This window comes from Mus caroli, chromosome 18 (assembly GCF_900094665.2).
Source record: "Mus caroli chromosome 18, CAROLI_EIJ_v1.1, whole genome shotgun sequence".
Classification (NCBI taxonomy): Eukaryota; Metazoa; Chordata; class Mammalia; order Rodentia; family Muridae; genus Mus; species Mus caroli.
The window spans coordinates 58542156-58565546 of NC_034587.1; the positions used below are offsets into that span (position 1 = coordinate 58542156).

Consider the following 23391-nt stretch of genomic DNA (forward strand, 5'->3'; position numbering starts at 1 on the left):
GTTCTAACCCCCAAAGATCCTATAGCAGACTAGCAATAAGACCACCACCCCGGGCTACCCGGACCCTCTCCTCTCACCTCCAGGATGGCCACCTCCTGTCGACTGCGCAGGATCCTGAAGGCAAAGGGGTGCCTGGGTCCAAAGCCTGGGGCTACCTCGCAGCCCCTGAGGGCTATGGCATTCACGTGGGTGTGCAGGTCAGTGCGGTCTTTGTGGAAATAGAGAGTGTTGCACCTGAGGCGACACCACCGTTCCTTCCAGCCTTGGTTTACCAGCACATTCAGGTAGCCTGGGACAGGAGACAGTGTGATGACCTCTTTATAGCTCCTTGGGCAAAGGCTCTGAGCAGTATCTACGCAAACCCTGTGATCTAGCTGGCAGGAAGGCCTGGCACCTTAGGTATCCTCCTCTTTGCGTCTCAGCCGCCTAGCTATGAGTGCATGTTGTTGACGCCATTCATACATCTGTTCACAGCATCAGGACCACACCAAGTGTGATGGAAATGCCGATACTACTAGGTAAGACATACAAAAGCTACAACTATCCCCTTCATGCCCCCAAATCAAATGTTAATGATGGACGATGCTGACACCTAGTGGCAGAATGTAGAAATGCCACCATCTAGCCACAGTAAGGATTATTAAACCTGAGCAGACTACAGATAGAGTTAGAATCTTCTTTGAGCATTTTTTTTTTCTTTACCAGAGCATGCTACAATTCAAAGATCAGGAGATATTTCTTTACAATCATATCTTTAAAACTCATAGAGTACTTCTGCATATCCAAAATAGATGATCTTGTTTTTTTGCTATGCTAGGATGGAACCTGGGACCTCACATGATTTAGGCAAGTGCTCTGCTAAGTGAAACACCCTCATATGCTTTTAAAACATGGGTTACAATGCATGGACCACAGAACTCGTATGAACCAAATAACCCTTTCTCTACCAGACACATTTTATTAATGTGCATTTATCTTTAAAAGTACTAAATATTTTCAATCCTAATTTCCTTACCAGACTAGGCTGTAATCTACATACAGTTACACATATATGTACATGTCTATAAACCAGAAACCTCTGTCAATCAAGGTGCCCGACCCTCTTAGCAAGCAACTCCAGTGTCTACAAAGAGTTTTCTCACACTGAGTTAAAATCTTTCCAGTTCCATAAAGTAGCAGACATACTTTTTATGTAACTTTTATTTTTCTCTAGCTTATAAAGGATATAAGCTACATATACATCACAATCTATATACCTTTGTTGTTATTGTTTGTTTTTGAGTTAGGGTCCATGTACTCCAGGCTGGCCTCTGGCCTCAAACCCACTATGTAGACAAAGATGACCTATGGCCTTGAATTCCTGACCCTCCTGCTTCCAAGGTTCTGGGATTAAAGATTTATACTCCTATGTTCAGAAAAACTTGCACGTTAAATGCTGTGAATTCACTCCTATCACATATTAGCTGGGGAAACTGAGGCCTAGAGGTGGACAGCGGTTTGACTTGGTTCACAGGAATCATAGATATGATAGTCAGTTGTTTTTCCTTTCCTAAAAACCCTTTCACCCACGGGAGTGAAGGGATGCATACCCTGGATGTTGGTAGAGTGGAGTCTAGCCATCCAGAGGAAAGGGCAGGGACGAAGGCATGGAGAGTTCCCTGGAACTTGGCCCCAGGAGCCCAGGTTCAAGAGTCTGAACTGCTGCCCTTCTTCTCGGAGTCAGGACTTACCACAGCATGGAACCTCATCCTCACTGGAAAACGTCTGCAGGTCCTCGGACAGCGCCTTCTTCTTGGAGAAACTGATGATGCGTGTGATCTTGCGGCCGGCAGCCCTGCTCATGGAGCCCTTAAGCTCAGCCAGGCTGTTCTTCTTCCCTTTGCCTGGCACCACAGAAGTGGGGACACAGGGATGGGGAAAGAGGCCATGGTCCCACTTCTACCCACCTCTGGCCTTCCCAGAAGCCCTTGCAACCTGCCTGTAATTACTAGATATGAAAGGCCCAGAGGCCTTACTCTGGTCCCCAGGATCTGCTCTGCCACTGTGGACCTGTAGCAGAGCCCCTCCCACCTTTGACATTCTCCAGCACGGACTAGTGGAAGCTCGTGGAAGCTCCTACCATGTTCACAGGCTTCTCGGCGGCCGAGAGTGGAACCGCTGTCATTCATGCCCAGGCTGTCGGAGTCTGAGTTCTGTTTCTCTTGGGACAACCTCTGGGGAAGGACACAAACAGCCTCACATCAGGGGGACTCTCAGACAGACTCCCTTATCCTCCCAGTCTTCCTCCAGTTCTCCAAGCAACATCTATTGTGTATCTGACAACATGCCAATATGATCAGGAAGGTGGCAATGACTTAGACACGACCATGTCTTCAGGTTACACTCCACTGGGGGAGTGTAACCTGAACCATAATGCATTGACAGCAATGTCCTGGGATATGCACCGTACCTGGCACATGACAAGCATTTAAGTGGGATGTGACTGTAATCTAGTAGCACCGAAGGGATGGACGAGGCAGGGGGTTAGGGGGTAACCTTGGATGCTGAAGAGCCACTGGGCAGGCTGGGCATGATTACGTTTCAGAAGGGGATGGATCAAGGTGACAGCAGAGAGGAAAAAGGACGAGTTAGAAGATGTTTGCAAAGGAGCCCTGACAAGGCCCTGATGATCAGCAGGAATCCATTACAATTCTATCTTCAGTGAGAGAATGAAGGAATAGGAGCATGCGCGTGTGCGCACACACACACACACACACACACACACACATATGCACACATGCACGCACACACGCCACATACATGCATGCGCACATGTATGTGCATACACACTTCATTTCCAGCCTATTATTTTTAATTCATTATATCACCTGTGAAGCAATCATACCTTCTGATTCATTAATACATCCATATGCTACAACGTAGGCGGAACAGAAATGACCGAAGGGACCCCAGCGCTACCATTGCTTATTCACTGTGGGGGAAAAAATCCATCTTCCCAAGGCTCTGTTTTCTCGTGTCAATTACACTCACTTGAGGAAGCTGCAGTAAAACACCAGAGGGCTGGTGCATGTGAATCTATGAGGCCAGTGAGTCAGTTCTAACACCCACGTAATTCACTCTGATCTCACTCCAAGAAGCCAGACTTGGCCCGGCCAGTGTTAAAAGGATCCCCACTCCTTCAGGAAGGTACAACAGCAGTTCTTTAGCCTGTCCTGAGGAGGATCCATTAGAACAGGCCCAGGGATGATTTGGGACAAACTCAGCACTAGAGAGCGGTGGGTGAGTGGTGTGAGGACAAGAGAGGTGTTTCCCTGTCCTAAAGGGCTGGGTGCGGGGGCGGGGGAGGCACCCATCAGGAAGTGGCTGAGCTGCCTAGACATGAAGACTCTTGTCTGTAGGGTTTGAAATAGAAGTTATGGCCCCATTGGTTCTATAGCAGCTCTCCCATCAAGACAGGGAGCAGATACAGAGGAAGGCTGAGGGCATTCTGTAAATGGACTCAGGGATGGTATTTCAGTCTCATGATCCCATGGAAAGAGACCCCCACCAACACAGCATCCTGGCTCTTCTTCCACCCAAAAGACCACCATAAGCAGGTCAGCCACCCTCGCCCTGTACACGCAACCTCGGCAGAGAACTCCACCGCACAGCTCATCCACAGTTGCTCTATAGAGTCTTGACCTGCACCAGAGGCCACACCATGGTGTGTATCTGCACAGTCACGCCTGTCTTCCAGTGTCATTTTCTGTTCTCTCTTTCTCTCATATTCTCTCTCTCTCTCTCTCTCTCTCTCTCTCTCTCAGATTTATTTATTATATGTAAGTACACTGTAGCTGTCTTCAGACGCACCAGAAGAGGGCATCAGATCTCATTACAGATGGTTGTAAGCCACCAAGTGGTTGCTGGGATTTGAACTCAGGACCTCTGGAAGAGCAGTCAGTGCTCTTACCCGCTGAGCCATCTCTCCAGCCTGCTTTCTGTTTTCTAACGGCCTTACTGCTGGCAAGGGCCAAGTGTGGGCAGGGTTGGACTTCCCCTACACTAGGTACCCGAGACCAAAAACCCAAGGCTGCCTCTCTGACCTCGCGCCTTTGCTGCTACTGTTCCCTCCCTTCACCCACCTTGGCTCAATTATATTGTGTCTACTCTTTAAGGCTCAGCACAGGCATCCATGCTCCCCCATACTCCAGCCCTCCCAAGCTCCCTGGCCCACCTCCCGTCCCTCTCCAGGGCCAGGTGTATCAGTTTGCCATCTCTACACCGAGCCATATAGTCCACCTTCAGTCCTACATTTTCTCTGCTCTGCAACTTGTTCCTGCTGCCCAGAGCACCTTTTCAATTTAATTTAATATTGCCCTTTTTTTTTTAATCCTTGTCCGAAGCATCACTTCCATAGGAATGGTTCTGAACCTCTGAGACAGGAGCATATCTTCCTGACACACACACCAGGAACCTGGCACTGTCTCTCGTAGCTCGTGCCCAGAGTAGCAGTTACAAGGCAGTTGTGATAGCTTTGTCTATGTCTGCCTGACTTGGGCTGTAGGTGTAGTGGGGTCAAGGGTCACACTGGTTCTGCGTGAGGCCCCTCTATATAAGTTGCCCAGTGGTTGTTCAAGGTGCTCTGTTGCCATCAACAGAGTCCTGAAGAGCCAGCCTGTGTGGGCTCAAGCCCTGGCCTTGTTCCTCACTTACTACCGGATTACCAGGGGTTACAGCTTTCTCTTTTGAACATCTGTCTCCAACACGAGCATTCCAGAAGCGGGGCTTCTGAGAAAGGACTGGATCCTAAGGGCTCTTCCTTCAGTGCATTTGCTCATGGCTAAACTATCTGAAACTGAGGGGAGGCGGCCCAACTTGTTAGACCAGGTGTCTCTGGAGGGCATGTCCTGAGAGAAGGACATGAGAGAAGAAGATACACCCGTCCCTTCCTGCCTCCCTTTCCGGTCTTTTATGAGGAGAGCAGCACTGCCTGCCTACGCGTTTCCCACCTAGTCCTAGTGTTGCAATGGAGCGCCCTGATGATGCTCAGGCTGGCCCAAGGACTGCAGCACAGCTTGTAGGCTGACTGGGGGCTGACCCACAACGAAACTCTCCTCCTTTAGTTGTTTATGGCAGGGGTGTTGTCACAGAGATGAAGGTTTGACTAGCAAGCACCTGCTGCTCTGCTGCTAAGCTTGTATGATGTCACAGGTGTGTGTGTGTGTGTGTTCACCACCAGCCTGTGAGTCTGTGGGCCTGTGCTTAGTACCCACTACATTACCCAGAGGAGATGATGAGACAACATACCTTGTCTTGATCCGCCTTGCATAGGATGACTGGGGATCTGGGGACCTCCAAGCCCTCTGCTCCCACAATGGGCCGGCTGACCTCTCGGATGACCTGTGAAGAAGACAGAGCTGGGAACAGGTGCACAGCTCTGGGACAGAAGGTTGGCTGCTGGTGTTGGTGGGATCAAGATTGTTGTGAAGAGGATTAGGGCCACCAGGGGGCAGAGTAGGGCTGAACTAGGCGTCCGGATAACTGGGCATGTATGAGTCTTAAGGACACTGCTCTCTGCTGCCTGAGGACAGGGAGACCCTGGAGAATCTCACAGTGGTTTGGGGTCTGCTTCTGTGAGAGCCAGGACTTTTATCGTAGACTCCAGGTGGCTGGAATCGTCACCTTACTTTCAGTGACATGGAAACTGAGTCCCTTGCTCAAGATGGTAGGAAAAGCATGCAGGTGATACAATTGGAAGAGTCAGAATCTAAACTGAGCGTGGTGGCGGTGCACACCTTTGATTCCAGCGCTCAGGAGGCAGAGGCAGATGAACCTCTGAGTTCAAGGCTGGCCTGGTTTATTGAGTAAGTTCCAGGACAGCCAGGCTATACAGAGAAACCCTGTCTCAAACAAAACAAAAAACAAAACAAAACTAAACCAAACCAACAACAACAAAAAGGGCACCATCTGATGCTCAACCAGACAGCAGCATTTATCCCCCAACCAGTCTGTGATGCCCCAGTTACAGGTGAGAGGACGATAGGAGGCCACAGAGCCAGACTCAAAGTAGGCTATGTGACTGCCAGATGGTAAGCCTTGGACTAGACTGTAGAGGGCCAGAATAGCCTGAACCCTGGGTCTCAGACTCCAGCTTCCGACTCATACAGAGCCTAAAGCTTGAGGTTCCCAGAAGGCAAGCTCTCTCCCTTCCCTCCCCTCAGGACACAAAGGTACGGATGGGAATACCAAACATTCCAGGGAGAGCTAGCTGGTTATCACCAGAAGGAAGGGAGAAGAGAAGAGGGGCTAAAAGGAGGGGATTGGCTTCCTTATTCCAACAGGAAGGTGGGAGGGGAGACCAGGATGTCCAGAGGAGTAAATAGAGGCATGGAGGGTCTGCTGGAAAGGACAGGGCGGGGCCTGGGGGCGGTATGGGGCTAGGGGCGGGGCGGGGTAGTACTACAATCACCACCACCACTTACTGCCCAACAGGCAGTGGGCCAACAGCTTATGTTGAGTCCTTAAAAGAACTGTTAAACAGAGGCAACCGAAGTGGAGGGAAGTAATGTCATTTGCAGACAGTCTCACAGCCAGCAAATGTTGTTTAGTTCTAGAATCTGAACTCAGATCCATGCACCACCAAAGTCCCTTGCTATCACGATGCCGCCGTGCCTACTTTGGAACAGACCTCCTTAGCTTCAGATCCTGGCCTCAGTCACGTGATGCTGTCTGTGGTCCTGGGCAGTCATATTAAGTCCCCTGTGCCTCAGTTTACTTACGCTGGAATGTAAGTAACAACACGAGCCTCAGTCCACGGTACAAAGTGGGTCTGTGACACTATAAAGGCGCTGGACTCCAGAGGACATTACGACGATGGACATTTCCATCTAAAAACAAGAAAGGGATCCCTTTTCCCCCTCCCCCTTTTTTAATTAAAAGGGCTCGCTGGCCTAATGATAAAATCAGTTTTCAAAGGCATGAAGCTCAATGTTGGATGTGTAGGTTGAACAAACAGTAGGTTGCTTGGTAGGGAAGTTAAATAACTAGAAGATTTACAGATCTCCTAGATGGGGTCATCTGTTGTGAATATCCAAGGCCCATTTGGTATGAGTCATGCACACCACACCTGGATTCATTTCCCCCCAAGGTTAGGCCCCCAGGCCTAGGGGAAGGCAGGGAGGTCAGGATGGCAGCTTCCTGAGTGTCTTGTGGATGCCTACCTTCAGCCACTCCTCGGCCTGTTCCCTGCTCTGCAGAGCCAGCACCAACACCTCTGTGGCCCCCTGGGAGAAGCGCAGCTCGTGCCGCTTGTGCCTGCTGTCCTTGGGCACATAGATGACGGTGCAGACATCTAGCGCCAGTCTCAGGTGTGGCTGTCGGTCCTTGGAGCTTTTGTAACACTGCACAGGGAGAGATGGGGTCAGAACCTTCTGCAGAAAACCCTCACATACAGAGAAGAGTCCCCACCCAGTCCGACTGTGAGCAATACCTCGCAGCGAGGAGCCTAAGTGGGGGGAGGTCTATCTGGGAATCTTCCAGCACTGCTGTCCATGAGGAAAAGGCAGACTATAGCACAATACTAGGAAGACCATGCGGGTTGAAGAACAGAGAACAAACAGGCTGGCTTGGGGGGATGCCAGCTGAGAGGGCCCGCAGGCAGAACATTAGGAGTGAATCCCGGGAGGCATGCAGTATTGACCTTGAAAAGGCAGCCTTTTCTATAATAAGGCCAGCCTTAATCTCGACCACAATGCTACAAAAAGGAATCTATAATGGGATAAAAATGGGATCTAAAATGGATAATGGTTGCCGGGGGAGGGAGAGACATTTCCTTCAGTAGTGGATACACTGGTAAGGTGCCTACACTCCTGTGGGCAATCCCAAGTAAGTAAGTACACTGGTACACACACACACACAGACACACACACAGAGGCACACACACACACAGACACACACAGGCACACACACACAGACACACAGGCACACACACACAGACACAGACACACACACACAGGCACACACACACAGATACACACACACAGAGACACACACACACACAGGCACACACACAGACACACACAGACACACACACAAACACACAGGCACACACACAGATACATACACACAGGCACATACACACAGATACACACACACAGAAAACACACAGACACACACACACAGACTATGGGGCAAAATCTATACATGCATGGATACACATCTTTCACACTGAAACCTGTGATTATGATACTAAGAGCTTAAATAAAGGTTAACATGGCCCAGTGGGTAAGGGCATCTGTTACCAAGCCTGGTGACCAGAGCTTGATCCCCAAAACCCACATGGTGGCAGCTGAGAACCAACTCCAGCAATCTGACCCATAGGTATTTGCCTCAGTGCGTGTCCTCTCCCTCCCCGCCCCCCCCCCATAAATAAATAAATAAATGAAAAAAAATTTTAAAGGAGAAAAAGCATAGTCTGATTTCTTTTATAACAGAGTTGAAAATCCTAAATGAAACACTAGCAAAGAAAATCTAGCCACTTATAAAACACAGGGGCCGTTACTGGTTTATTCTAAGAACACAGGGGTGGCTTAACATTGAAGTAGCCGCATAATTCATCATAGTGAGAGAGGAGAGAAACAGGTGATAAAATTCAGGACCATATATGTATAAAAAGTAAGGAAACAGAATAGAGGGGACTGCCCTGCGTGTGAGATAAAAGGTACATTTACAAACACCTTAGCAAGAGCCCCCTGGGGGCTGGAGAGATGGCTCAGTGGTTAGGAGCACTGACTGCTCTTCCAGAGGTCCTGAGTTCAATTCTCAGCAACCATATGGTGGCTCATAACCATCTTTAATGGGATCCGATGCCCTCGTCTGGTGTCTCTGAAGAGAGTAACAGTGTATTCACATAAAATAAATAAGTAAAAATAAATAAATAAATAAATAAATAAATAAAAGATCCCCCTGACTGAAGAAGTATTAAAGCGTTCCCTTTGGAGTTGGGCTGAGACTGGCTGCCTTCTCCTTTCTCTATCTCTGGGCTGGATGGCCTGGCAGAGCAGGCAGTCAAGCCAAGCAGAGAAAGGGAGGTGTAAGAACTGGAAACGCCCCCCATCATGACCCTTAGACTGGCCCTGGCCTGTGTTCAGTCTTCACTGCCCAGGGTTTGAAAAGGTTTCAAAGCTGTGTGTGTTGATCCTGGCTTGCAAACAGATTAAAACTTTTTTAAAAAGAGAAATAGCTATTATCTTTCTCCACAATTATGGTCAGTTTCCTACTCTGGAATTCCCAGTACTCAAGGTTTCTCTGTGTAGCCATGGCTGTTCTGGAACTCACAGAGATCTGCTTTTCTCTGCCTACTGAGTGCTGGGATTAATGGCAGTGCATTTTCTTTAGGGGTGACGGTAATTAGAAAATGGTGCATTAGAAGAAAAGCTCCCTTTAAAGAGAAGGAGTTATAGGCTTGTATGTGCGGGAAGGGGTTGTGTCAAAAACAGATGTGTGAAAACAAGAGTGGAAACGGGGAGTGTGTCTTATTTTAGCTTTATGTTTGTAGGTATTTAGTCTGCTTGTATTTCTGTGCACTACATTTGTGCAGTACCCCAGGAGACCAGAAGAGGGCATTAGTTCCCCTTGGAACTGGAGATACAGACAGCTGTGAGCCACCATGTGGGTGCTGGGAATCTACCCCAGGTCCTCTGCCAGAGCAGCCCATGATCTTAACCAACGAGCCATCTTGATTATCTGTTAGCCAATGAGATTCATTCTTTCTTTTGCTTTGCCTCTCTCTGGGGTCTTGCTGTGTAGCCCTGGCTGGCCTTCAACTTATGAAAATCCTCCTGCCTCCACTTCCCAAGTGCTGGGGTTATAAGCAAAGGTCTTTCTTTTTAATTTTTTTTTTTGAGATTTATTTATTTTTGTGGTACTGGGTATTGAATTCCAGGTCTCATGGATGTTAGGCAAGTGCTTGGATACTGAGCTACATCTTAACCTTTGCCTAGTTTATAAGTACACTAACTTGCACAATAAAGAACAATGAATGTTTTAAGAAATTGAAAAAAATTCTGGAAAAAAAAACTAGGTGAGCTTCCATCTGACTTTCAAGGGTGTGCGCATGCGCGTGCGTTGGAGTTCTGATGTATCATGTCCCGAGGTTCTGTGCACAGGCCAATTACACCCTCAGACACGCACGGGCACACACACAGGCCTCCCGTGAATCACTCACCAGTAGCTGCTCCTCCTTAATGACCGTCAGCTGCTTGGCCCACTGCCCGAAGCGCTTTTTCCGAAGCAGGAAGGCGCATATCCTGCAGTCCCTAACCAGGTGCATGGAGGCCTCTTCTGAGGGCCACTGGTGCTTGGGCTGCCGCCCCTTCTCTTCCTCCTCCTCCTCGTCGTAGGACTCATAGGAGCTACTCATGGCGTCAGAGTCATTGTCTGCGGGTGTCATGAGAAGGGGCCCTCAGTCCCTGTGCCACTCCCAGGAAAACCCCTTCTCGTCCTGCCTGGCAGGTAACCTGTTCTGGGCCCGGGCTATGGAAGGCAGAGGAGTGGCAAGGACAGACTGTAGGCCTTACTCAAAAGCTTTGCTTTGGACTGGCTTGTGTGATGGGGTCTTTGAGATTTCACATCCTGGGAGTTCCTCCGGAGACGTGGTCATGATAAATACCAGAGTCTACTTCATCTGGCACGGGCAATGTTTGGCTAAGAGTCTTACACCAATAACTGCTCAGTAAACGTCTGTTATTGCTCTGACTTCATCACTGTCCACAGCCATTGTCCCCCCAACCACTGCTGTGAGCCTGCAAAGCCCCAGGACAGATAAGGAAACTGAACTTGGGAAAGATTCAAGTGACTCCCATTTCAATGGTCTTTCCATCCAGCCCACTGAGGGAACAAGAGCTTCGGGGCCTGTTTGGTGATCTCTCGTGTGTGTGTGTGTGTGTGTGTGTGTGTGTGTGTGTGTGTGTGTGCATGCCGAGGGTCAGCTCTTTGAGGGTGGGGGTGGGACAGCTGTGTGAGCAGTTGCCCAGGACATACAGGAGTTCTTCAGTTCTCCATTCATCCTTGTGGTGGGGTAGCTGTTGTCTGCGTCCTCGTAGTAACCATCCACAATCGACTGTGCAGGGCTGCAGCCATCTGTGGGGTTGTCAGAAAGAGCTGAGCTTAGAGAAGGAAAGGAGGAATCCAGGGTCAGGGCTGGAAAAAGCCCGGGGGATAGAGAGTGGGGAACAGGGGCAGCCTCAGCCTGGATATGGGGCCCTATGCTCCGACTTCCCACTTAACCCTACATACCCATCACTGTGAAGGGGCTTGCTGGACCCTGTCGGACCTCCAGGCTAGTCTTGTATGCCTTTTTACATTTTTATCAGAGAATTACTCCCTACCCTTCAAGATGAAGCTCAAAGATGTCTCCTTTCCTCTCCCAATGGCATTCAGTGTGTGAGAATGTCCTTGGTCATTTGCTCTCTGCACTGCAGGTTGGGTAGCTGCTGCTAAAGGTAGGCTTTGACTCCATTTTACACACAGGGCAACAGGCCCCACAGAGATTGCTAGTGGCTGAGGCTGGATCAGGACTGATCCGGATACCTTCATTCACGCAGGCTAGCTCACTCGCTCACCACACTGAGCCCTGCTCTGGGTTGTTAGGTCCCTCCTGTCCATCTGTTTCCTGAGGAAAGCCATACTGAAGTCCCTAGCTACGGGATGCTCGATGTTCTGCTCAGAGCCTGCCTTTGCCTCTCTGAGGCCTACATGTTGACAGCATGACCTGCAAAGTGGACTGGAGGAGTCAGCAGTAGGTGAAGCGGGTCATTTCCGGGCAAAATTGTTAACACCAGGCATGCCTGGATGCTGTGTGTGGGAGGAAGAACATGGTGATGGCTGGCTTGGTTGTAGGCTCACCCCTGCCTGGGTCCGTGGTCTTTCCTGAGCCCCTCCCTTCCTGCCTTCCCAGGAGGAAGCCTCTCTGCCCTGTACTAGGGAAGTGAGCTCTCTGGGAAGGTTAGGGAGCCTCTTCTTGCCAGGGCTCTTGACATATGACTTGGGGCCCGGCAAGTACTTTGTCCCTTCCTTGTCCCTTTGCCCTTAATGGACCAGATAGGAAAAGTTGCCTGCTTCACTTCTGTGACACGGAACTGGGGACTCATGGAAGGTCACGGATCACTTGGTCCAAGCTCACCACAGGCAAAAGGTGTAAAGAGCATAGATGTCTGTTGGAAAGATAAGCGGCATGTGCCATGTCCTCAGCAAAGGCGACCAGCCAGCCATGGAAGAAAGCCATGGAGAAAGGACTATTCACATTGCCATCTACAAACTCAGCTGCACATGCTCGGACACCAAACCCACAGTTTCCCTGTGTAATGCCAAGTCCTTATGCTGGGTGAAGGCCTCCATCTGATCCTCATGCAAAGGATGCTACACACCGGGGAAGTCAGCAGAAAAACAAGGACTCTCCTTTGAGGCTAACTTAAGAGTCTGTCCCATCAGTTAAAAAAAAAAAAAAAAATATATATATATATATACACATATATATGTATATATATATGTATAAATTATATATGTGCTATTTACAAGCATTATGCTTAGAAGGAGATGATAATATAAAATATTCATAGTTTTAAAAAATGGTTGAACTATATATAAATAAAGCCTCTGCTATTTCTGCCTGTACCACTGTATGCTATGGCTCCCTGGGGCTGACCCATGAAGCGTTGTTTGGGCCATGGGTCACATCCGATGATGTGCTGACTTGGTAACAAGACTCATTCATATGTACACACAGAAACAAACGATGAAACCATAAGCTGAGAAGCGTGAGAGGATTGGAAGCAGGGCTATCCTAACGGTTGTCACTTATGTCCTAACGCTCTTTTATGAACAGATCTAGTGCCTCCTTGTTTCAAGAGTGGAAGAGCCGAGATCCTCAGAAGACAGGAGTCTGTCTCAGGCCACACAGACCTGAGACTAGAAGCCGAGCCCCTGAGCCACACCATTGGATCCAACGTTAGGAGATCAGGATAGCCCCTCCCTGGAAAGGGTGATGGCGCTGGTGGGGCAGTGGCTCTGGATCTGCTGCTGCTCAGAGAGGGAGCCCTCTAAGCCATGAGGGGACCAGAGCTTACTGTGAGAGCTGATATACTCGGGGGACTTGCCGGGCCCCAGGGGAAGGGCTTCTTCATAGTAGTCCTCAGGAGGAGGCTTGTTGGGCAAGGGTGGAGGCACATCAGCAGCTGCCTGCAGTGGAACAAATAGGGTTTGTGACACTAGGTGGCTGCGAACACAGCAGAGGGGAAGAGGTGACATGAAGGAAGGAGGCTGGTGGGATAGGAGGCCAGGGCTCTGAGGAGGCAGTCAGAATGTGACACTTTAAGCTGTTTTTGGTGTGTTGAGGTCTCATTATGTAGCCCAGGCTGGCCCTGATCTGCAATGCTCCCATCCCTCCCTCCTGTGTGCTGGGATTACAGAACTTGCTGTTATGTCTGGTGTAGGTTTTAATATTGAATAGACTTGGAGCTAGCAACCTGAGAGCCTATTTGTGCACTCCGCAAGTGCCAAAGCTCCTTGGTCATACCCGAGAGTTACTGCAGTTGCCCAGAATGGGCGTGGCGCTTTGTGAGTGCGCACGCCTACAGCTCTCCAACACCAGTGTGAGTTCTGCCACCATGCGAGGAGCTACAGAACAAGTAACCACGAGGTTAGTAATTGATCAGTGAAATCTGGGGTCAGGAAACCTCAGAATTTTAGCTCAGCGCCATCCTTTACTAGCTGTGGGTCACTAGGTGTGTCACCTGCCCTCTCTGAGCTGTGTCTGTAAAATGGGGACAGCACTCCTGCCACATACGTTTGGTTGCTGTATGCACATGAAGGGCATAGCAAGTTAGCAACTAGCTCCTGTGACAGGTGATGGTAAGGTTCTATGGGTGACGAGCAAAGCTTGTCCCTAACTGTAGTCCCAGGGTTGGGGACACTAGATCTATTCCTTTACTTTTTGAGTATGGAAAAACTCAGGCTCTAAGAAAGGTGTTTTGCTCACGGCCTCCCAACAGAGCAGCGGGGATAGCAGAAGCCTACACCTCCTAGTCCAGAGTGTGTTCTTGTTCTCTCTCTCTCTGTTTCTCTGTCTCTCTCCTGTATATATAACCTGAGGCTAAGGTGGTGAAGTCCTTTGGGCCAGAGGGCACAGACTAGGCTCGCCACCTTCTCCCTACTCTGTGTGGACCACTGTAAGCATGTCCCTGCCCAGTGATATGTTCACATGGTACGACATCTGCCCTTAACCATCACCATGGAGAGAAGACGGTCCTGCACAGCAGCAGTGGCCCCTGGGGTTACAGGAAGAGCTTCCCTCACCCTTGCTAGATGGGGGTCAGACTCACGCTTTTCAGAGATGGGCTCTTGGTTGGCTCAGGGCTGGCTCCTTTGCTGGGTTCCCCATCGTCCGACATATCCCGAAGGTCACCCAGGTCACAGTCTACAGAGAAAACCAAGGACAAACATGGCAGAGGGTTTGGGATCCAGGAGGCCTGCCTGTGAATCCAGGCCGGACTTCCACCATGATCAGGAACTTCAGCAGACAGCTGACAGTGCCCTGGGCATCTTCTGGAGATTGGCCGCACTCATGTCTCTTGCCTGGCTTCCAGAGAGAGATGACAGTGGACTATCTTCGTGAGGTGCTTTAAAGGTCTTTGATGGTATGACACAGAGGCATAGGGTTTCCTGCAGCAGGGAGGGGCTCCCATGTCTGATGTGCAGGGACTGTAGTCGCAACAACTCCCCTAGACCATACCTCTCTCCTTACATGAATAGTACTTTCTTCTCTATCATGGTCACATGGCTCCCTCTCTCTCAGAGCATGGCTGCTCTCAGGCCCAGGCCACCACTCTCCCCAGCCATAGCTCCTACTTCCTCCCGAGTGGCTGGATCGCTCAGCCAGGCTCGGTGGCCGTGACTGATGGACGGCAATGGCTGTAAGGTGACCACCCTGGGCTGGGCTATCTGGCTTGCACGTTCACTCCTGCAAGCTTGGGGTGAGTCCTTCCCTACAGATTCAGGCAGCTTACAGAGCTGCCAGGGCCCAGGACCCCCAAGGAGACCTAAAGGCTCTGTGTGAAAGCCAAGAGCAGCAAGAGACACCTTTGTGTACATGCATGTGAACACGTGTGCGTTAGAGGGATGTTTCAGGGCTAAGAGGGAACTTACCGAATTCTTCAAAGAGAGACTCCACAAAGCTGGGCCCCGAGTGCAGGTCTGCAGTGTTCACATACAGGAAAGAGACTTCCTTTGCTGAGGGAGGAGGGCAAACTACCGTGAGCAGGGAAGGTTACCTCACGCACCTTTTCCTACTTGCTTGCATTGTCAATGTGATGGTGAGCTCTGTTTTCACATGCAAAGGTACTGCCATAGCACAGGGCAGGGATGTCAACGATAAAGGGTCCCTTGCGTCCCTACAATGATCTTGTGAGGCAGCAGTCAACACTTTGTTTGGGGACAGTATGGCTTGGAGTGGTGACTTTCAACCTCCTCTTTCACACTCCAGGGGCCCTGCAAGACTGGGGTATAGTTTGTTAGTTACACAGAGACTGTATGCTGATTTGGGGTGTCTCAGAGGGGCCGAGGGAAGCTACTGGGTAGGCAGTGAAAGGAGCTCACGTGGTTTTAGAGGGGGCATGAGGAAAGTGGTGGGAACTGTTTCAACTTGTGAGGGTGTGTCAGAGAGTACGCAGGAGCAGACGTCTGTTTGCAACTACATGCTGCACATCCAGGTATCTATTTTTTTTTTTAAAGATTTATTTATTTATTATATGTATGTACACTGTAGTTGTCTTCAGACATTCCAGAAGAGGGCGCCAGATCTCGTTTCGGATGGTTGTGAGCCACCATGTGGTTGCTGGGATTTGAACTCTGGACCTTCGGAAGAGCAGTCGGGTGCTCTTACCCACTGAGCCATTTCACCAGCCCTCCAGGTATCTATTAAAGTGTAGTCAAAGCATGTGTTTATATGTGTGTGTGCTATCTGTGTGTACAGCGTATGTTACTTGCTGTGTGTCATGTGTGGTATATATGGTGTATTATGTGTGAGAGAGTGTTCTGCTGTGAATTACGGTGGCGAATAGGGGTGCGCATGTTCTGTGGGGGTCTGTGGAGGGCTGGGATGGAGGGGGCCGTACAACACAACCAGGACTGCAGCGGAGGGGCAGGGCCTTGGTGGATGAGCGGACTGGGTCACAGCACAGCACCTGCTGTGCTATCCTGAGGCTAACCTAAGGCTTAGACATCCCCTTCTACAGGCCATGGGGTGAATGCTACCACTGTTGTCCGTGTAACTGGGACTCTTTAGGGCTGACCTGGGAGGGGCTGCAGGCTCTGCAGGAGGGAGGCCACAGCCATCTTCTTCTCCAGGGTGCTGTCGCTGAGATACTCATGGTCCAGGAGGCTGAGGAGTCCGGTGAGCTCTGGGATTAGCTGTTCCAGCACTGAGGAGAGACAGGCAGGTTCTGAGTTAAGAATCCTGACCACGCCCGTTGGAAGCTAGAGCAGCAGGGGTTGTCAGAAGGCAGGGCCCTGTTCACCAGGGTGACACAAGGACCCACACACAGCTGCCCCATGGTTGGCTGGTCACCAAAACCAGGTGGCTTTCTTCCAGCCTTCCTACTCTGCCTTAGACCTCAGATGGCCTTGGCCCGAGGATAGGGCCTTCATGTTGGCACTCGTGAGCCCAGGCCACCCTAAACAGAAGTAGAATGGCTTTCCTTTGCCTCAGCCTGATTTACAGGCCCTGGGGCTCTGGACAAATCTCAGCCAGAGTCCCCAGCTGCCCAGAACACAGGCAGGAAGGGAGCCTTCCTGTTTCATCATCCACTTGCTTCAATCTCTGGAACCTTCTGTTTCCTGTGCCAGAGCCAAACGGAATATTAACCCTTCCCGCTCCATGCCTAAAGCTATCATGGCTGCTCCTTCCACCCACACACCGGTGCATCTTGATCCTACGTGTGCATAGGAATCAGCTGGGTTCTGCCCGAAATGCAAATTCTGGCTCAAGAGGTCTTCGGCGAGAGCTGAATTTCTGTGTTTCTGATAAGTTCCCAGGTCAGAGACTTCAGTGAATTGCAAGCTCTCAGAGCAGAGAGTCCTTTAAAGACAGGAGCATGCCAAGAGCATTATGTCACTGGCATCTCTCTGGGCCATATAGGATTTCTTTTGCACTGGGGCTAAGGGCCAGTTTCATCAAAGCAGTAGCATAGGCCTGCTTTGTGATAGACACTTGCACATGGTAACTTGGATTGAATGGTTATTACGAGTTGTGCTAGTAAGCATTCATCTTATATCATTTAAACCCCGGATCAAGCATTTTACTGTCGCCGTCATATAAGAAATGAAATGAAGACTCGGGAAAGTTAAATACAAATAGCTACGAGTGTCTCCATTGAGTTCTTACCCTGTTCTCTTAGCCAGGGAACTATATTGCCTTTCGGTGTCTCGTTTGATCCTACCAACGATTTTGAGGCAGGTGTTGGAATCACCTTTAGATAAAGGTTTTTCGATAAAGGAACTAAGACAGAGAGGCCACACAGAAGCAACTAGAAGGGCTGGGACTTCTGCTTGGGACCCAACTCTCAGATTGTTTAGTTTCTTTTCTCCCAAGGAGGCAAGGAGGTGCTGATATGAACCTGTAAAGATACTAGGAGGATCTTCACTTTAGAGACTCTGGGGCCAGAATAGCAGGTTCAATTCAGTGTTACAGGACCTTCTACAAGCTATCTAACGTCTCAGTGACTCAGTTTCTTCCTCTCTAAAGGGCTTAGCCACAGCACACCTTGCAGAGGGGCTGTGAGAGTTTCTTACCGCATGCCCTAGGTGCTCTTACTGCTTCTGGAATTCACCCCACTTATGTTGGATGCTCAAAAGGCTTCCTAAGTGAGGGCAAAACCAGGTGCCTCACTTTCTAAGTATCTAGGCTGCAGCCAGCTCAGCAGAGTGCTTCATGCTGAACTTTGTTTCAAACAGACATCGTTTGTACACTGTCACTGTTGGGGACAGGTAGCAGTGTCATCTCTCTGTGGCATTAAGCATTAACCCAACGTTGGAGCAAATGAACCAAGGTTGACAATCCAGATAGGGTCACTCTTTCAGGAAAGTTCCGGTCACTGGGCACTGTGGTAGCCACTTTCCGAGTACTTTCTAATTCATCCCCACCAGGCTGCTGTGAGTGGTCTGGCAGGGAGAGCCATTTTCCAGGATGTCCAGAGGCCGGTAGAGCTGAGGGACCTGTACAGCTTCAAAGGAGTGGGTGTAACCCACTGCTTCCCAGCTGTGATCTCCAAGCCTGCAGAGGACGAGAAGAGCTACAAACTCAGGGCCTGAGTCCCCAGTGCCACAGGAGATGAGGGTCTGAATGAGTAGCAGGCTCTCCTCGTTAGAGCAGGAACACGTTAAGTTTCCCTAGAGCCAAACTTCCACTGCCTGGAAGGAAATCTCTTCCGAAGGAATCAGAGACCTTGCTGGACCTGAGGGACACACGGGTTTCAGTTAAGATGATCTCAAAACATTGCTGGACATTGTGTGTCAAGTGGGTTGCTCTGGGGATTAGCAAAAATAGAAGAGGGATTATCCCAGTAGAATTTATTTATATTCTCTCTCTCTCTCTCTCNCNCNCACACACACACACACACACACACACACACACACACACACACACACAGAGATACATTCATACCTAACCATTCACAAGGGAGACAATTGTGGTGTAAATACAACAGGGCAGCCTTGCTGGCCCTGCTCGTCAGCACCCTGGGGATATTGGGCAGAACAGCTCTACACCATACATTCTGGGTTTTATTGGTCCCAAAGTTCTTTTATACTTTCAGAAATTCTTGAGGGTCCCTGGAAGCTCCAGTTTCCTGTGGGTTGAGTCAATCAATGCTGTATAACAATTAAACCTATATGTATATATAATCCTGGCTGTCCTGAAACTCAGAGATCTCCCTGCCTCTGCCTCCCAATTGCCGGGATGAAAGGTATACACCACCATGACAGGCTGAACCAAGAGATCCTTATACCACAAGGATACACAGTCAATACAAGGATACAAGGATCCCAGCAGCTTCATGGCTGCTGTCTTCATGAGCCCCTAGACACTGACCCTGCACACTTGTGTAGAAGGGACACCCAAAAGGGACATGTCTTCGTATTATCTGAAATGGTTTTGAGCCAGGCTTGGCAGTGTACATCTGAAGTTCCAGCACTCAGGAGCCTGAGGCAAGGGGATAGCTGGAGCCCAGGAAGCTAGAGACAAGTCTGAATTCACCGTGAGATCCTGACCACCAACAACAAAAAGGCCACAGAAATGTTGCTTTGATCTCCTGGTTCCCTTGAAAAATATCTTGGGATACTCAGATGTTTCCAATCTCCATGCAAGCGCACAAAGGCAGCATCCTTCTGGCTTCTGCAGAAGCTCTCCTTGTATTTATTGCTCTGAACACAGCTTGGTCACCCTTTCTAATTAGGAACAATTAGGTTGAGTGAATCTCTGAGGTTAAGATATAGACTTCAGTACCACACTCGGCAAGGCGAGTTCTGTTTCCCTCCTGGTCTTTGATGGGATCCTGCACATGAAGCCTTGACTTCTAAGTACTCCCTCCCCCTCCTGTTGGGGATTAAAACTCGGGGCACCAGGACAAGCTAGGGTACCACTCAGGTTCCCTCTGAGACCTAAAGGACTGATCACCAAATAGAGATAGATCACTAGAATTCAACCAGAGAGAGGACTCAGGTGCTTTGCCCCGGCAATGCAAGTTTCAGCGTTTGCAAAAATATACCAGCAAATATCTATGAACGATACTATTACAGGAAAGACTTGTATCACTGGAGAAATGTGGACTGCCTCCTCTGGAGTAACAGAGAGGGAGGGAGGGATACTCCTGAAGATGAAGATGAATAGCTTTAGGGCAGAGTCTTGCCCAGTGGCTGGCCATCTGGGTCTAACTCAGAATGAGTCCTGGGATTCTTGTACTTTGAATTTGCACTTATGCTGAGCTATGGCTTTGCTGTTTAAACGAGTACTGGAGGACTCCCAACCTCAGGGGCACAGGGGACTACGTCAGGTCCTGCTGTGCCTGTAGCTGACACTCATTAAATGACTGCTCTTATTGTGTGCTGTGGTCAGAATTGTTGCTGTTTATTAGCACCCTCAAGATTTTGGATTCCAAAGCACTGACCAGATGACATTTGTGGATGACAAGCTATCCATGTTTTAACCCCTGGCATACAGCAGATGCCCAACGAACTGTACTCAATGAAAACGACATTATTTGGATGACCTAGCCCAGCCCTCTCATTTTTACGATCTGTAAAGTGAGGGTCAAAGAAGATGTGTGACCTGGCCGTGGTCACGCAACCAGTTGAGGGGAAAGAACTATCCAGTGTAAAATTGACACACAATTTACCCAAGCCTGATGCTGAAGATGAACCATGTCAGAGAGGCCAGAGGCTATAGATAGCCAGAGTCCTCCTCCAGTACTTCCGGTTTCCAGCTGTGGGATCCTGGAAACATTTCTAAACTTTCCTACGGCTCCAATCTCTCAGCAAACAGTGGATGAGCGGTCATTCCCCCACAAAGTGCCGATGAAGCAGTGACTGCATCAGTCAGTTGGTCTGCAGCCACGTCTGCTCCCAGGAAGGCGCTCCAGGTGTGTGTGTGTGTGTGTGTGTATGTGTGTGGGTATTAAGATCAGGGACTCTGCCAGTCTTACCACATGGACGGCTCACAGGTCCAGTAGAGCTCCTTCTTGCACGCAAGGTGCTCAAAGCCAAGTGAGGGGACAAGATTCTTTAGTTAGAAGGACGGGCGATGTCACTCATGAGCCAGGCCTCTACTCTTCCCAGTCACACATTCATAACCTGTCCTTCTTCTTTATTCCTGGTCCAGGTAGTATGAGCTTTTCATGGGAGAGACTAGGGTGTCAGCATGGGGAGACCCCGAGGGAATGTGTGCTGACAGGGCAACAGCCTCAGACCTATGAGAAAATGCATAATCTCCTTGCTCCTCAGGGGTAAGGCTCAGAGGGATGGCAATGCCTTCCTCTGGTCCAAGTGTGAAACTGACCACGTGCGCAGAAAACATTCATCATAGCATTTTTTTCCCATATGCCCACGTTTGTGATCTGGAGAGTGTGCTCTATGGAGTTGACACCTGTCTCCTTTGTTCAGCCATCAGCCACCTACCACAAACCCTGCCTCTTTGTTCAGCTGTACAAAACAAAACACACCAAGCTTCCAAGGCGCTGGATCTCAGGGTCCAATCTCCCTGAGCCCAGCTTTGCAGTCTGTCTGTCTGTCTGTCATCTCTTTAGCCCAGGCAAATCCTCAGAGCTGTGCCAGGACTCAGCAAATCAGAACAGAGTAATCTTCACGTCTAAAGTTAATTAGAATAAATTTCCCTAGTGTTCTTGGTTTTGTCCTAGAGTGGTTCAGTGAATTCTAAGGGCTAAAACAAAACGGGGAAAATGGGCTGATTGTCCATAAACCTTTAATCTTTCAAGTGAGAGTAGACAAAGGTTTCAAACCCAGAAACTCAAGATGAGGAGAGCTTTTTCTCTCGGTTGTAAGGAGGTCTCTCAAATAAAACTGAAATTTAGGGATATACCTAAGACTAGACGTCTGAGTGTGTATTGTTTCTGGGGAGAACCCATCCAGGACTAAGATCAGCTTCCCCTCACGAAACAAAATGAAAACAGGATGCCATGTATCAGAGGTTAAACCTGAGGTCCCCGTCACTTGCCCGTGGCCCTGATGCAGTCTCAATGAAAGCTTTAGCCAGGAGGATTCTTAGCAGGTAAGGAGCACAGGATTCCAGCAAGAACACTGGGAATATGGGATTTATAGAAAGGGCTCAAAGGTAATGCATCTAATTTCCATTATAAAAGAGGAAAACCAGCTGACTTCAAAACCCACAGGCAAAATAAATCCTGACAGGGCTCCTCCAAGTTTGAGGTCTGTCCAGCCCACCTTCCAACCTGGTACCTTACAGGTCTCTTGACAAGATCACAAGGTCAATTCATCCCTGGCTGCTGTTGAAGCAGACACAGCACAGCTCTAAGTGGAAAGTAAGAAGGGTCAGCATGGTTTTACAAAGGCCCACAGAATGCTCTTTTGGTTTTGCTCAAAGTTCTAAGCAGCAAAATGTCCCAATTTCCATTTTACAGCCATTTAAAGAGACATTCCATTTTGTTAAAATTAATTAATTAATTTTAGTTTTTTTTTTTTTCCAAGACAAGTTTTTTTTTTTTTTGTAGTCCTGGCTGTCCTGGAACTTATTCTGTAGGCTGGCCTTGAACTCAGAGATTCACCTGCCTCTGCCTTCCCAGTGCTGGAATGAAAAGCGTTCACCAGCTCCACCCCAAGGCATTTCTTTAAAGCTGTTTCATTAAGATGTCTGAACCCACTGTGGTGGTGAACACCTTTCATCCCAACATTCAGGGAGGCAGAGACAGGCAGATCTCTGTGAGTTCAAGGCCATCCTGATCTATATAGTGAGTTTTAGCATTGAGAGATTCTGTCTCAAAAAAACTAGAAGGAAGGAAGGAAGGAAGGAAGGAAGGAAGGAAGGGGAAAGACAGACAGACAAGGACAAGAAAGATTCTATTCCAACACTATACAAAACAACCAGCATGATGATCCTCCCAGCACTTGTCTGGAAGATTAGAAGTTCAAGGCCATCCCCCTGTCTGAGGCTACACAAGGATGCACAAGACTTTGTTCCCCCAAAAAACAAACAAACAAAAAGGTAAGGAGATTTACATTTTACTACATGAGGTCTGGAGAGATGGCTGAGCAGTAACAAGCACTGGATGCTCTTCCTTAACGTAAGTTCCAAGTCTAATTCCCCCTCTGGCCTCTGCCAGGACCAGGCACACACACACACACACACACACACACAGGCAAAACACTTATACACTCAAAAACAAGTAAATACATCTTTTAAAGATAGTCTTCCCACATGAAATGCCAGAGAGAGAGGGAGATCCATCAAGAGATGATAGCATAAATTAGGAGAGATCAGAGCAGCCAAGGAAACAGAGCTTTTTCCCGAGGAAACATGGCAGAGTAGAGAGCAGAAGGCCTACTGGGCAGGCAGGAGAGGTCAGAAATGCCTACCAGATGTGAGACTGAGTCTTGTGCATCCTTGTGTAGCCTCAGACAGGGGGATGGCCTTGAACTTCTAATCTTCCAGACAAGTGCTGGGAGGATCATCATGCTGGTTGTTTTGTATAGTGTTGGAATAGAATCTTTCTTGTCCTTGTCTGTCTGTCTTTCCCCTTCCTTCCTTCCTTCCTTCCTTCCTTCCTTCCTTCCTTCCTTCCTTCCTTCCTTCCTTCCTCCTCTTTCTTTCTTTCTTTCTTTCTTTCTTTCTTT

At 49.1% G+C, this 23391-nt stretch overlaps 1 protein-coding gene across 1 annotated transcript in view; it reads right to left on the reverse strand.

Annotated features, from left to right (window-relative positions):
- Afap1l1 (actin filament associated protein 1 like 1) overlaps positions 1-23391 on the reverse strand; it is a 53671-nt gene that overhangs the window by 10907 nt on the left and 19373 nt on the right. Inside the window, exons 2-12 of the mRNA XM_021151060.2 lie at positions 16326-16454; positions 15181-15264; positions 14358-14452; positions 13104-13215; positions 11020-11118; positions 10205-10416; positions 7200-7379; positions 5287-5379; positions 2120-2213; positions 1731-1883; positions 78-289 (exon numbers count right to left, since the gene is read on the reverse strand). Of these exons, the coding sequence (XP_021006719.1) occupies positions 78-289; positions 1731-1883; positions 2120-2213; positions 5287-5379; positions 7200-7379; positions 10205-10416; positions 11020-11118; positions 13104-13215; positions 14358-14452; positions 15181-15264; positions 16326-16454 (1463 nt within the window). The remainder of the gene's footprint in view (positions 1-77; positions 290-1730; positions 1884-2119; positions 2214-5286; positions 5380-7199; positions 7380-10204; positions 10417-11019; positions 11119-13103; positions 13216-14357; positions 14453-15180; positions 15265-16325; positions 16455-23391) is intronic.